This window comes from Rutilus rutilus (assembly GCF_951802725.1).
Source record: "Rutilus rutilus genome assembly, chromosome: 7".
In the NCBI taxonomy this organism is placed as follows: Eukaryota; Metazoa; Chordata; class Actinopteri; order Cypriniformes; family Leuciscidae; genus Rutilus; species Rutilus rutilus.
The window spans coordinates 16,960,614-16,976,387 of NC_140221.1; the positions used below are offsets into that span (position 1 = coordinate 16,960,614).

General features: G+C 36.6%; 2 protein-coding genes across 7 annotated transcripts in view; one reads left to right on the forward strand and one right to left on the reverse strand.

The window, feature by feature from the left end:
• Positions 1–28: 28 nt before the first annotated feature.
• Positions 29–6,307, reverse strand: tent2 (terminal nucleotidyltransferase 2). 4 transcript variants are annotated; one of them, XM_084413358.1, is made up of 16 exons: positions 6,205–6,307; positions 5,622–5,775; positions 5,414–5,521; positions 5,026–5,284; positions 4,537–4,651; positions 4,338–4,429; positions 4,159–4,222; positions 3,995–4,061; positions 3,100–3,176; positions 2,897–3,025; positions 2,722–2,765; positions 2,491–2,627; positions 1,304–1,395; positions 1,112–1,191; positions 619–719; positions 29–528 (listed from the first exon to the last, which is right to left on the reverse strand). In XM_084413358.1, the coding sequence occupies exons 2-15, from the start codon at positions 5,741–5,743 to the stop codon at positions 645–647; spliced, it is 1,461 nt and encodes a 486-aa protein (XP_084269484.1). In that variant the 5' UTR covers positions 5,744–5,775; positions 6,205–6,307; the 3' UTR covers positions 29–528; positions 619–644. The 4 variants fall into 4 exon arrangements, with proteins under 4 accessions (XP_084269484.1, XP_084269485.1, XP_084269482.1 ...); XM_084413359.1 differs by having other exon boundaries at positions 5,622–5,780; positions 6,205–6,295; XM_084413356.1 differs by having other exon boundaries at positions 29–719; positions 6,205–6,305.
• A 1,707-nt stretch (positions 6,308–8,014) lies between these two features.
• The window catches only part of homer1b (homer scaffold protein 1b), a 32,558-nt gene continuing 24,798 nt past the window's right edge, over positions 8,015–15,774 (forward strand). The window contains exons 1-2 of one of the 3 annotated variants that reach the window (XM_084414057.1): positions 8,015–8,395; positions 13,980–14,136. In XM_084414057.1, the coding sequence (XP_084270183.1) occupies positions 8,391–8,395; positions 13,980–14,136 (162 nt within the window). In that variant the 5' untranslated portion in view covers positions 8,015–8,390. Of the gene's footprint in view, positions 8,396–8,447; positions 8,459–10,519; positions 14,137–15,774 lie in introns of those variants that run through there. The other 2 variants (XM_084414058.1, XM_084414056.1) reach the window with 2 other exon arrangements.

The following is a 15,774-nucleotide window of genomic DNA, read 5'->3' on the forward strand; positions in this document are numbered from 1 at the left end:
ACACTAAATTAGAGACAAAAGGCAAAATACAATTCCATAGTGACATTTTAATTATTTAAATAAACATTTAAAATACTGTACATACAAACATGACAGAACATAAACAGAAAACCCAACACTGTAAATGTTCAGGTAAAAGTAGTCATTTGCCAGGAACTTTTTTTTTTTTTTAATCAACAATTTGGTTTTTTTTGAGGAAACCAAAGGTCAGAAAGACAGAAAAGTTGTGCATAAAGCAAGATTAGACTATTTTTCTGCTTTAATTTATTTCAGTGAGCTGAAAAATGATTATACTGGTGGCTAATAAACCAAACATTGCTCACAAAATAAATGTTTTGCAACAGTACATTTATTTAATGAATATAAACTGTATTCCATATGGGAAAAAGATATTGCTCAGTCTCTGACGTTACATGACATGTACATCTCAAACATAGACACTGATGCTCAGGGTCGACCTGATTATATCCCCGTCAGCTTATTGGATTTGGCTCAACACATTCCAAAAGGTCCAGTATATCCAAAAGCCTGTGTAAAAGAGTAAAGCATTTCTTCTCACAATGTCAGGATGGTATTCGGCGACTCCAGGTTTAATCCATTCTGTATGTTCATTCTTACTTATCTGGGGGCAGCCTAAAGTCTTGCTATCTTTTTGGTCTTGTGTTTTTGAGGGGCAGGATGCAGTTGAGATCTTTTCTCAGCTGCAGAACCTGGTAGGACTGTAAATGACCAATAAATGAGCTTACATTACCAAACATGAACTCAATGCTGTTGCAAAAGGTTTGTTCATGAATAAGATCGGAAAAATATTTTTGCAAATGTAACTACACATTCCAGTTCATTATTTCCCCATTCCTCGAGACATCTTTTGCTTTCTTAAAACAGAACATGCATTATGGAGCATAAACGCATTTCACTCTTTGAGAAACCTTTATAGAACTACATATGGCATAATACATGAAATATTATACCGTATAACACTGACATGCTTATATTTGCGACTTTACCAAATTTAGTTTATCATATGTTTTAAAAATGTATAATTAAAAATGTATTATATTTTAATATTATACATATATTTATATTTTAACACTGACATAAGGAGGCTTACCTCTGTAAATTCTGCTTTAATGGCATCAAACTTAATTTTCTCATGAACGGCTCTGGCTGTGTTTGTACGATCAAATGGCTCTGAAACAAAGTATAAATATTCATGTTCTAAGGGATAAAGAAACATTAATAACAATAAACCACTGTTGTACTTGCATATTCTTTCAGTGCATGATGTACAAAGAATGTGTACCTTCTACACAGACAAACTTATCTCTCCATTCTCGGCAGCGGTTCTTGGGGAAAGTTTTTGCCTCACGCACAGAGATCATACACTTATCCCATCTGTGGAAACATCACAATGAACCGTAAAGACATGCTTGTCAATGTCAATGCATTCAGACTTGTTTATTCAAAGAAGCACATGCACATATCAAGTGTTATGAACATTAGAGCAGGCCATCTGGACCAGGGAAAGGCAGAGGTTCACCTGCTGTTGTCAATCTAGCAAAGTGACATGAAACAGGAGCCTTGCAGGTGGCTTAGATTTAGGTTAGCTTTTGTTAGCAGCATTGGCCCCGGTCTATAACAGGTGAATCTAACCTGCTATGTAAACTAGAAAAGAAATATTACGCATTTGATTGACACTTATTATGCAATTGCACAAAAAATTCAAAGACGACAAAGTAAATCAGATGGGATACAAAATGCGTGAACTAAAACTAATTTCCACATGCATTTAATAGCTTACTAGTAGGGGAGGAACAGTACACAGAAGTCACGGTTCGGTTCGTACCTTGGTTCAGACATCACGGTTCGGTACACGTTCGGTACAATGGAGGGAAAAGCAAAACAAAAATGCAGAAGGCTTGTGCATGTCTCAGGCTGTACCACCAAAGGAAAATAAATTACTTAAGCCTTGTATTTTTTAAATAAGTTTTATTTAATAAAGGCATAGAACCAGTTTATTTGTAGTGCACTGACAATAGCTTTATATAATTAGTTTATTAATTAAATTAATAAAAAGACAAAAAGACCTTGACATATGTTTGGTAATTGTACAAATGAATTGAAAATTTTAATTTTAATTAACAGTAACTTAAACACTTTGCAGTTTGAATGATGTCCTGTATAAACAAAATGACGGAGTATGTTTTTATGTTTCCACTGTTCGATCGCGCCCGCGCCTCACACACTCACTCTCTCACTCTCTCTCTCATTACATTAATTAATTTGCACGCAAATTTTATTTATTTTTATACTGTGTATTCTCCGTATAAATTTATGCACCGAACCGTGACGCCCGTACCGTTTCGGTTCAATACGAATACATGTACCGTTCCACCCCTACTTACTAGTGAAGGATATTTTTAGAATGTTTTCTTGTTTTGCCCTAAATATAGGTTTGACTTGTTCTATGAAATCAATAATGTTACTTACTTGAAGACAGTGGCATAGTACTTCAGAAAACCCAAGAGCAAGTCTCCCAGTGATGACTGGTTTTTAGACACAAAGGCCGGAATATTGCTTGGTCCATTCGGCACAAGATGAATGTCCATCTTAGGGTTGAAGCATTCCTGCAAGAAGTGGTTTCAGCAAGAATTTAAAAAGCAGGAAAAAAAATGTATGCATAATTCATTCATTCATTAATTTATTAGATAATTTGCTCACTGGATAATCCCTTTGGAGGCATGGAATGACAGGTTCGGGAAGGGCTATATGAGGTAGAAACATTTAGAACAGAACAAAAGCATAACATAAGAAAGCTTCTAAGTTTGCAGATTTGGTACTCATAATAATAGTTTAGTGCATTAGATCTTAACAATCCCTCCCAAAAAAGACTTACTCTGAAGGTAGTGCAGGATCATAAGAACCAGTGTGTAGCTGCTCAGCGTTCCTCGGCTGGCATCATTGATGCAGTGGTGATTGGCCCATTTCTTTATTACAAGGATGATAGGACGGACACGTTTTTCGACTGAAATAAATACGAAACCAGAAACAATTAAAAATGTTCACAAAGATCTCAATTAGACACAATTCTGAACTTACCATAGGCATACGTCCGCAGTAAGAAGGTGTTTCTGATACCAACAGTGTTGTTGAAGTTCAAGTCAAACTCCACACCACTGGTATGCAAAAGAATTTCAGAAAAACTGTGGTTAGCTGTTGTATTGAACTATTTTTTTTCAGATAACATTGTCTTTAATGACTTCCCAGCAAACAAGTTTGTCTGCTACATTTGTCTTTGTCATTCTTTGTATGTAGTACACTACTGTTCAAAAGTTTGGGTTAAGTAAGACTTTTTAAATGTTCCTCTTATGCTCAACAAGGCTGCATTTATTTGTTCAAAAATACAATAGAACAGTAAAACGGTTAACTATTATTACACTGTACAATAACCGTATTCAATTTAATTAGATTTAAAAAATGTATTCAGTAGCACATGATTTATGGAAGCTGGTTTCCACCACTGAATAAAAAAATCTAAAAAGTAATTGCGACTTTTTATCTCACAGTCGCATGATATAAAGTTGCAATTGCGAGTTATAAAGTCCGAATTGCGAGATATAAACTCGAAATTGCGAAAAAAAAAAAAAAGTCTGAAGTCTGTGGCGGAAACAAGCTTCCATACATGTCCATCAGAAATCATTCTAATATGCTGATTTGGTGCTCAAGAAACATTTCTTTTATTATCAATGTTTTATATTTGTGCTTAATATGCTTAGTTTTTTTGTTGGTGGTGGTGGTATTTTCAGTATTCTTTGATGAATACAAAGTTTAAAAGAACAGTATTTATTTGAAATAGAAATCTTTTGTAAATATAAAGGTTTTTACTGTCACGTTTTATCCATTTAATACATCCTTGCTAAATGAAAGTACACATTTCTTTAAAAACTATTGTTTAAACGGTAATGTATACAACACAAAAGTTTAAAGGACTTACCTGACTCTGTCCCTGAACTTTAGAATGGGCACTTTGGCTCTGATGAGCTGAGGCCTCTCAATGTAAGCTGTGAAACAGCAATCATGTCATATTAGGGAACGTAACAAAGCCATTGTGAATAGACCGTGAAACTAATGTAGATAAATTCATGGAAAAACACTTACACAGCTGGTAAAACAATTTCCTCACAAGACTAAGAACATATACCGCATCTGTTCTGTTGTTTCCCTACGGAGGAGTATGTAGAGAGTTAAATCTAAGACAGTAAAGCCCGAACAATTAGTATAGAAACCATTTGTACAGAATAAAAACGCAAAGCATTCGTCCTCTAGAATACACTTACAGTTCCTTCTTCAAAGACAAGACAAAGATCAGCATCACTGGTGCGACTACCAAAGCCATTTAGAGATGACCCGCCCAAGAAGACTCGTGCACCTATACCAAAAGTAGAGAAAAGTAGCTCAATTTCCTGAAGAACGCACATAACGCTATGACTAGAGAAGATCCCAATCATAATTTCTGCAAAAATGAGTGTAATGTACCTGGGAAGATTGTCTGGATGTCCCTCTGCAGCACTGCTCGACAATTTTCCTTCTTCTCCAGATCATCACTCTGTTGCTCACAAGCATGAAACAGCTCGAGAATCTGCTGACTTAGCTGTGGGCAAAGAACAACAAATATAATATTGTAAAAAATAAATGTACTTCTCTATTCTACACTTTGCCTCAAATAAAGGTAATATGACTAGACTCTTAAAAATAAAGGTTCCAAAAGAGGGTTTTCACAGTGATGCCATTGAAGAACCATTCTGGGTTTCCAAAAGAACCTTTCAGTCAACAGTGTAGAGAACATTTTAATAATCTAAAGAACTCTTTTCACTATAAATAACTTTTTGTGCAATGGAAAGGTTTCATGGAAAGGTTCTTAAAGGTTCTTCATGGAAGCATTAATGCCAATAAAGTCAAACCTAATGCCTTTAGTTTTAAGTGTGTAAGTCAGTCAGAATTTATGGCTTTTATCTGCATATTCACCTTATCATTGACTGACGATGGGTTTAAGGTGCTCTGATGGGATCCCTCTCTCAAAGACGGCACACAGCCTCCTGGTTTAGAGGTGGGAGATGAGTATGCGGGGACACTGATATAAGAATTACACGTGTCTTTGCCCGTCACTGGTCCAGCCACCGGTTGGGAGGCAAAGTTGGCATTTCTGGCAGGCTGGTTGCTAGGACCCGGAGAACTGAAGCGCTGTTTCTTCAGGTCATTCTCACTGGGATTGTGTCTCCTTCTCCTGGCACAGTAAAAGACATGCTGCTTAAGGCAGAGAATTTAAAACGTCCCATTGATTGAAATACAGATTAGCAACAAGAATTTCCAGTGGTTTGTGGTCACGTGTTCAAAATGCCACAGTGCTGCTCACTTTCTGTTGCTTCCTGTTACTCTATTTGGACTGCAATGGACATCTGGCAGTTCCACTGGTTGGTAAGTTGGAATCAAACGAGGAACATTCACTGGTGGACCACTGAAGCTAAGGTGATAGACAATGAATTAATCAAATGAATTCACAGAATATCTGAAGAATTTCAAACACACAACCAATGTCATTTCACTGATGAATATCCACTAACTTTGTTACATTCAGATGGCCTTCGGTTCTCTGTTGCTGAGACACAGTGTGAGGTAGAAAGTGCTGGAATAAATGATCAGATAGCCCATCTTTATGGGAGAAGACATAAGCTCGAGGGAACATCCTCCTCCTCAGCCAGAGCAAAAATCTACTGCCTGCACTTTCACAAACAATATCACAACAAATAAACAGATGTCTGACAACAGTGTGAAAACAGATTGTAGTCTAGTTGTTATTCTAACCATTTTATCTGTGGTTTTAATTGTTACAATGTCCGTTGTAAAGTTAACGACACCCAAGCAAATGACAGTGGAAAATCACTGCATTTACAGTGGCTCGTGATCAAATTTTAATTGAGAAATTTTAACATCTTCGTGGTGTCCCAAAACGATCACTAAAGTAAGTAACAAAAAATAAATTATATCATACAGCCGATTAACGTTAGCCGACGAGCGCTAGACATTATAGCCAATTTGCTAGCTTTGCTTGCTTGCTAGCTAACTTTAACTGTTTACGACCAAATGTAAAATGTTTATAATAACTGTATATGATTCTTCTATGTAAAAATAACTGAAGAAACTCACCAGTGTGAAAGGCAGGTTTAGTAAGAGAGAGAAGCACAAGCGTGTATAAAAATATCAAAACACCCTATCCTCTGTTTCCGGGTCATTGCGCACGCGAGCCTGTGTTTTCAAAACAAAAGTCCCGTGCGACAATACATGGGGTGATAGGAAAAACATGTCTTTAATTCTACACTAAAATATAATTAATGAAATCGTTTATGTTTAATATATATATATATATATATATATATATATATATATATATATATATATATATATATATATGTGTGTGTTCTGCCGTGAAGTTAATATGTAAGTGAACACTGATGGCTAACTGTCATTGGTTTCCTTGGAAATTTCGTATGGATTATTTATTTATTTTTCCAATTTATGAGTAAATATGGGCCTGTGGTAAACATTACTTGAACATTACTTCTACAGCATAAATTACAAAGCTCATATCTCAAAGTTCAACATTTTAAATATAATTTATTTTCTTTCTTATTATTGTTGTAGGCTATATTTTTTATACTTGCTAACTACTTTCTTTATAACAACTACACTACAGCAGTTGCTCAGTTTGAAAAGCATATAAACTCATATCTTTGTTGTCGTTGTGAGTGTGACAAATATTTGTACATTCGCATTGCCATTTTCCCAAAGCTGTAGCATTGGCGGTTTTCACTGTGTTCTATATTCACAGTGTTTTACGCTTCACTGTGCTCTTTGTTCACTGCATTCCACTTTTAACTGTATTCTTTGTTCACTGTGTTCCAGACTATGCAAGTGGAAATGAAAGTGGAGTGGATTTGCCTGGGGTGAAGAGAGGGTTTTCTGAAATTTGGGGCATTTTCCTCTGCTAGGTTCACTCTCAAACTGGGTGGGTTTCTTGATGAAAGCTTGATGCTTGCTTGCTTCTTTCAGAACAATTTTCATTGGCAGAGAAGAAATATACAAAGCTAACATCCACATTTTTTTGTCTGAAACACAGATATTACCTCTTGCTTTTTGAACTGTTGTTTAAAAGCAACATTACAATGCTGTTGTACTGAATATCAGCAGGACTGTGATCAGCCTGCGGCCTGCTGCCTATGGCTGTGATAATTCTGTGCAACAGCTCATTTGCTAGTTTTGTTATTGACAAGAAGTGAGGAAGACAGAGAGAAAAAGACAGATGTCCAGAATCAAGAACACCAAATAAAAGGTATAAAATCCCTGGTTACACTCGGAGGAAACAAGAAATAGTGTTTAAAGGGGGTTAGAAATGAAAAGGTTAGCCTAACTCTTCATTTCTCATAAGATGTTTTGATAGTTTTAAAGGGATAGTTCACACAAAATGAAAACACTGCCATAATTTACTCACCCTCATGTTGTTCCAAACCTGAATGAATTTCTTTCCTCCGCTGAACACAAAAGAAGATTTAAAGAACGTTGGTATTGGTAACCAGGCCCCATTGACTTCCGTAGTATTTTGTTCCCTAAAAAGTCAGTGGGTGCTGTCAACTGGTACCCATATTCTTCAAAATATCTTCTTTTGTGTTCAACGGAAGAAGTTCATACAGATTTGGAACAACGTGAGGGCGAGTAAATTGATAACAGAATTTTCAATTTTGAGTAAACTATCCCTTTAAGAGACGTGTTAAACGAAAATTGGGATTCAATTTTATTTACATTTCAATACAATTATAACAAGGAAATAGGGTAATCAATGTGAATTATGATGATTGACATAAAATCCTATGATGAAAAAGTGGCAAGTGTTTTTTAATGGGAGAAGAGCGTGCCAGGGGGCGTTGTTGTGGGATATTGTGTGGTATGTGTTATGACCATCGACTGACAGCAGATTCATCTTTAGAGCCACACACACACGCCCACTGAGAGAGAGGCAGCGGCTCTTATTCACCCCAGCGTCACCGTTACCTCGCGCTGTTCAAAAACACATATTCTAACCGCAGAGATGCGAGGTGAGCCCGTCGTTTTGCAAACTAGCTAAAATTGGGCAGTATTGGTGGGCTATTCGCCGTGGGATTCGTTTAGTGCATCTGACAGCCTACATACAGAGCGCGTAATGAGAGACGCAGAATGCCGCTGCTCATAATGTGACTGACCGCGCGCACCGCATCCAAAGCCTCTACATTCAGCCTGAAGAAGAAACTCGGTGATCAACAAAACGCATCTCGTCTCAGGAGGGAAAAAAAAACATCAACATGGGGTAAGTTGCTTGTAAATAGCACAAATCGCATCTCGTCTCGGCAGGGAAAAACATCAACATGGGGTAAGTTGCATGTACATAGCAAAACGTATCTACTGTAGGAATTGGCAGCGCAGAGCCTGACGGTTTTATCACCGGTCTTATGAGGACAGGGAAGAATAAGGGCAGTTATTCATGTTCATGAACGCCTTAAGTGTCCTTAATATTGTGCATTAAAATGTATTATAATGCTGAATATATTTATGTGCGTTATGTGTTCAAATATGTTGTGATACAGTTTTTCTTTTACATACCCACACTATTATGTGAGTGTGTACACTCATTTATTTGGAAACACTTTTAATTAATCGTTTATTCTTCATTCACTGGGTCGACCATTTTTGACCACTGAGACCACAGTCTGTTGGATAGCCGCGTGTATTATTTTTTTTGGCAGATGATAACAAGCATGTACTCTGAATGAGAATGAACATTAGCTAATTTCATATACTGATGTGCTGCAGTGCCAAAGGCCTTTAATCTCGTCATGCTTATGTAATCTACGTTTCAGCAGAGCACCGCTGCATGGCACAGCCTCATCAATACAATTTTGAAGCCAATATTGGCAATGACATCTGATATATCTGTACGTGCTAGTGGAATTTCCAAAGCTCAGCTGGAGATGGATCTGAAATATAGATTTTAAATAAAGGTGACCCATACATGGCTATTCAATCTGAAAGGGTCTTCTGCTTGCAGTTTGTTCTGGTCTCTATGACCTAAAATCTTCTCCATTGGCACCCCGCCGCATGTAAATATTATTTAGAATCTCAAAATTGTTCCCTGGGTAGTCTTTGATGTCTGGAAGTGATCATCTTTTCATTTAAACGTGTTATTACATAAAGGTGGACCTTCTTGTGGTGGCAAAGCATTTTCCATTTAATAAATAATAATATATTTTTTTAAACTTGAATTGCTTTAAGTCCCCTCTTCTTCATTCTTAATTAAATTATAACCGTTGAAAGATTCAATGGCTGTTCTGGGAGTATATTACTCTGGAGAAAACCATTCCCACTTCCTACTCAATTCAGTGGCACGCAATTCAATTTATTACATGCTATAAAGTGTTTGGTTGTTATGCAGTTTGCTAACATTACTGAACAGCCGTTGTTAAGACAGTAGTGGGAGTAATATGGCTGCTGAACGAATGCAAAATTTTTCTCATAAGCAGTGCATTGTTGCAAAATTAAAAGCGATCCAATTAGCTTATTTTGCTTATTAGGACAGATGATTTGAATGGTATGATTGCACCTTTTCAAAGTCAAACTTGACCACGCTACCAGGTTATGTAACTAACAAAATAGCTTATTATCCATATGTCCATATGTACATGCTATTACAGATCACTCAAGTTTGAAGTGTGGCAGAAGTTTGGTCTTCTTTATTGTTGCTCTATTATTTGGTCAGAAAGACAGATGTTGAAAATGAAAAAGACTGTTTGCTCTGAATGGTGGTGGGTTGTTGAAGGTGGGTGGTGTGAGATCAACAGTGTTGATGTTAATACAGAACTGTCTGCTTTTGATTCCTTATATAATTGACCACATCACTTACATTCAAAATCGGACAGTCTTGGCTTCAATATACTTTTGACTGTTGAATCCAATGGATGATACTACCAATCTGTTCAAAATAGTTTAATAATGGCTTGTAACATTCACATTTTCTCAGATGGCTCTGAGGGTTTGTGTGTTCATAAACATTTAGGTATAAAATCTAGTTTTCATTTTCCTTTTCTAAATTCAGGCTGTTCCCCCATCCTGTTTTCTGTGTGGGTGGTTGACATTCAACCATGAATTGATGAAACATGAAATGGAAAAATCTTAGCAAACAAGATATGAAAATCATAACGTTTATTCTGTTTGGCTACTAAGGAAAAAACACAAGATATTGGAATAGTTTGTGTTTTAACCTATTTTTCTTTCATATAGTGTGACAGATACAGTACACTGCTCAAATATATAAAAAGCCTTTTTTTTATATACAAGACACAACACATTTTCAGTACTGCATAAAAAAAAAAGAAAAATCTATTATTAAGTACGTTATTTAATTAATGCATTTCACATTTTGTTTTAGCGACACAGAATGCTATTACAATTTAAAACATTTTGATTTTACTTTGATAAATATATATATTTTTTTTTCTAATATACACCAAATACGTTTGCCACACCATAATTATAACAATATGAGAACATGTATTATAGAAAATGGAACCCAAACGCGTACATAAGCAAATACATTCTAACCATAATCAGAAATAAAATAGTCAGCTGCAATAATGTAGCAGTCTATTTACAGTTTCATTCTTTCCCTAAGGGTGCCTTTAATTCATTACTTCATAAGTTTGAGTGAGAACAGAGAAAAGTATGTGTGGGTTATATACACAAACAAATTCGGATGGAAATGTCCCAATAAGCTCGGCTAATGGATTGCATTCACAATGTAAACATTTTAAGTTACTACATTTTAAATGGTTATGACCTATATGGAAGCATGTGATGTCATGTGAAGCACCCATGTATGGTGAATGCAACTGCATTTTAATCGAATTTAAATGCTAATTATGCAACAAGCCTTTGATGCTCTTCAGAGATCTTCCGCCTCCACGGTGCAGCGTAAGCACTTCTCCGTATACTCCGCATTTCTCTCTCTCCTTCGCCTCACTTAAGCTATCCCTGCTCCTCTTCCTTCCTTTTCCTTCTCAATTTCTCTCATTCCTGCACATCAGCCCAGCAGCAGCTGATTAGAAGCACGCTAATGTAATTGAATATGGTGATTAATTATCCTGGGAATAGGAGCAACAAACCGTCTGTGTTTGTTATATTTCCCCCTTTCCCCCATTATACTTCCCGCTTCTGATCCTATGTTTTAATAAGATGGATTAAATATTAGAGTAAATTGGGATTGAATGGGATTTATTTTTTTCTGGGATTTGAAGGGTGTTATCTGTGGAATTGGGTCAGAGGAGTGTAGGGTTTGGGAATGCTATGGAAAAACTCCATCTGCGGATGAATGAGCATACAGTAGTGGAGACATATGCCCTTTGACATTGATTTGAGGCCAGTTGCTTTTAAAGTAGTATGTTGGGGAAGGGTCAATGAGCAGGCTATACTGTAGTGGGCTTCCCTCTTTGTTTGGATTTGGATTTTGAAGCAAAGCATTTCTCTTTACCTGAAACTTGAAGGGCATTAGTGAACTTCCCATGTAATCCTCCTAATCGTATCTGTATCCAGAGATAAAGCTGAGATTGTCAGTAATTTTGAGCCTGATGCAATTGTTAGTTGTCCCTATAAGGATCTTTTGAATATTGGTAAGTTTGTCCAGTAACACTTTACAATGAGGTTCTGCACTTTAATATTGTTATCCCTTTGACGTGTACCAGCACCGCTGTGATTGGAGCGTTCAGTGCATCACGTGATCAGCTGCTAAATTCAAATGTGCTTTTGAGCTTTGGCTGGCGCTGGCTGCGGTGTGTCACACGACAAGCATGATGCGACGCCATGAAAATAATTAGGAGATACGTTCTAAAAATAATGGTCGCCTTAAAAAACTCAGGGGGTCAGCTAGAATATTTTAAACTTTGCAGTAGCTAACAAGCAATCACCATGAACCACAGCACTTAAATATTGGTTAATGTTAATTTCTACTTATTGTCTGTATGAATTATAAATGATAAATTAACAATAGTTCATGAATATACATGAATCAACAATGAATTGATTTCATTGTTTCCAAGATTCCACCTTTTTATAGGTTCTATTATTGTGAACAACTCATCTGTGCATGGGCTTCATTTAAGAAAATGTTAAATCAAAATGTTATAACTGGACCTTCCGGTGAAAACAACAGACTTCTCTCTGGTGACATGACATATGTAGGACTTCTCCAATCATTTAGCTCATGTTTATCTGCCTCCGCTCTTGACTGCAACGCCCACATCTCAAAATCCAATCAACATCAAATGTATAGAACCAAGTACCCGTCCTACAATTTTCTTTTTTGAAAATCCATTACACATCGTTACCTGTCGTTACCTTAATTTCATTAACATAAAAGCAGGTACACTAAAAATATTAGACCTCGATCTCTATGGTTAAAACATAAAACTCTATGCAAGTTACTTGCGCTGTTGTTGTTTTTTGGATTTTTTTTCTTTTTTTTTACTTCGCTACTGCTTGAAATGAATCTGAAATCTACCACAAAACCAAATCATCACTGTAAACTTTCCATAGTAAATGAAGGTATGGCAAGACCATTTTGAACACTGAATTTTTTTTTTTTTTTTATGTACTCTCTCAATAATGAAAATGTATTAATGTTTACCTTAATGTTCTGTAGTGCAACTGATATTAATAAATGCTGTAAAAAAAATAATTTTTAGTTTATTATACCTCATTAATTGAACCTTACTGAGAAGTTTTGCCATGTGAATGCTAATTGCTGATGAATTGCTGATGACATGTATGTATCACTTTGAATGAGGATAAATCTGTAATTGTGTTAAGAAGAATGAGAAAGTTCAGAGTGAGCTCATCTGACTCGGGCTCCAGGTTTCTTTTGTTCTCTTTAGCAATGATTGCCTATTATTCTAGAGTGATTATTCCTTCCTGCTTGTGGTCCACATGCTTTTTGTTGCCCAAAGTGAAGATAACATTCACAAAACTGACCTTCGTTTTTCTCTGTGCATGGCCTCCAAGGTGATTAATTGCTTAAAGGGATAGTCCACCCAAAAATGAAAATTGTCATCATTTACTGTCCCTCATGTTGTTCCAAACCTGCACTTGTATGACTTTGTTTCTTCTGTGAAACATAAAAGAAGATATTTTGAGAAATGTCTCAGTGTTGTTTTTGTTCATACAATGAAAGTCAGTGGCGTCCAGTGTTGTTTTCGACCGCATTGACTTTCATTGTATGGACAAAATCTTTTGAGAAACCTTGTTTGAAATGGTAATGATGACACGATTTAGATTTTTGTGTCAACTATCTTTTTGCAGAGTTTATTCTTTTGTGTCATTATCGGAACCTTAAAATGTAGCATTGAAAAACTTGGCTGGGGTGTTTATGAAATTCCACCCATACTCTTAGACTAAAAGAAGTAATGCACATTAGTTTATCTATTAATTACGTTACCTTTGTCTATGTGTGATTATCAAATTAAGCTAGGGTGTCTAGGAAAAGAGCCCCGATATTTCCAACTTCCAACAGCAAAGATCAGGTCAGTAGGGGTGGGACTGCACAGATTACTGCGACCCTGACTATATTTAGTGTCCGTCCCACACTGCCCCAGCCAAACAGCTGGCATTTCCATATCAGCAGGGCGTTGAATGGTCGCCTTGCACTGTTAGCAGGGCACCAATGTGTCTGACTGCTTAGGCAAGACCCAGGTTTCTACCTGGGTTCAAGCAGTGGTGATCAGCAGCAAGATGGAGGCTGAAGAAATGGTGATCCGTCTACCGGGACGTTCCAGCGCGCCTGGCGGAATCGGAGAGACAACGGTGCTCAGGCACAAAGAGGTTCACCACTTTTTTTTCCTACCTTTCAGGGAACAGCCCATCTACAGCACCCGGGCACACGTCTTCCAGATAGACCCCAGCACTAAGAAGAACTGGATGCCCACCAGCAAACATGCGGTCACTGTATCTTACTTCTATGACAGTACCAGGAACGTGTACAGGATCATCAGCTTGGATGGATCAAAGGTAACGTGGTGTGTCTTTTTTTTTAAACTCATGTTCGTTGGTATACTGTAGGGAAGCATCCATTGTGAATGTAGGGAAACAGGTCCTATAATATTATGTCCTTCTCAGTATGGTGGAGATTAAAGGATTGTCTTTGGCTCAGGAAAAGCATCTGATAATGCTTTCCAAATCTCAAAAATATAATGTGTGTTTGATGCATTCAGTTGAATTAGCAGCAGATTTGAGTGTGCAGAGGACCGACCTGCTAGAGATTCCTATCAAACATATTCTCTGGGATAGAAGTGGATTATTTCGCTCTCCCTGTGGAGAGCAGCATGCACTTGAATTGGTCACTGTTGTGCAACCTTACACAGTGGATGTAATGGCCCAATATTTCAGGAAACATCAATAGACAGTGGTAGCGACTCTACATCCGCTAGAGTTAGTCCATCCATCTTACCGTTGGCTATTACTTTAAGGCTTTTATAGTTTCACCCATTTATTTTAATGCAGATGGTGTAATTGTCCACAATACGTCGCATCAGACCACTGCAGACCATGTGTCTCCGCCATCCTCCTGAAATCTCACTGTAGAAAGCAGTCATGTGGTTTTGTATGTCAAATCACAAACCCTTGGACCCAATTAGCCTATAAATCAAAAGTAAAAAAACATTATATGAACATTGTATGGAGTGTTTCATGTGCAGTCATAACCCTATCCTGACGGTTCCTCGACTTTAGCAGAGGAGGATTTTAAAATAGCTCCCGCAGTATGTCTGAATGTGCTTGTGAGTTGGGATGCTCAGCCCTCCCCTTAGCTTTTGGTTTCAGAGACAGAAATAACATGTGAGCCAATGCACTTTGCACTGTGACTGTTGACACCAACACAAGCACACACTGTTTGTTCAGCAGTTAATCCTGTTTGATCCATGTTGAGTTTTGTGTAGAACTTAAACATACCACAGGGTCAACGACAATTTTTTGTGCAGATCTATTTTTTCACAAATATTAATTACGGTATATATTAAATGTCTTTAGTACAATGACTTGAATACACATCTTCTATGACGAGCATAATTCTTATGTTTTGGGGCACGGAAAGAAAAAAAATAATGTCTCAATAAAGTAATGAAATTGAGAGGACCCCACCATTATGACTGTGTGTCAAGGTTAGTTAGTCCTAAAACTGTAAATTTTATGACAATCGAGTTGTGAACTCCCAATCATTTGGTGGTACTCCCAAATATGTAAGTTAATTTACTTTATTTAAATAAATTAATGGTAACACTTTACAATAAGGTTTCATTAGTTAACTACATTAGTTAACATGAACTGGAAATGAACTGCCCTTCTTCAGCATTTAATCTTTGTTAATGTTAATTTCAACATTTATTAATACATTATTAAAATCAAAAGTTGTATTTGTTACCATTAGTTAATGCACTGTGAAGTAACATGAACAAACAATGAACGACTGTATTTTTACTGATAAAGATGAACAAAAACATAAATGTATTGCTCATGGTTCATGTTAGTTAATACATTAATGTTAACAAATTAAACCTTATTGTAAAGTGTTACCAAATTAATTAGTAAAAATATTTTTACAATTTTTAGAAAATTATTATTAAGATGTCTATATATTCAAGGTGTAAGGAA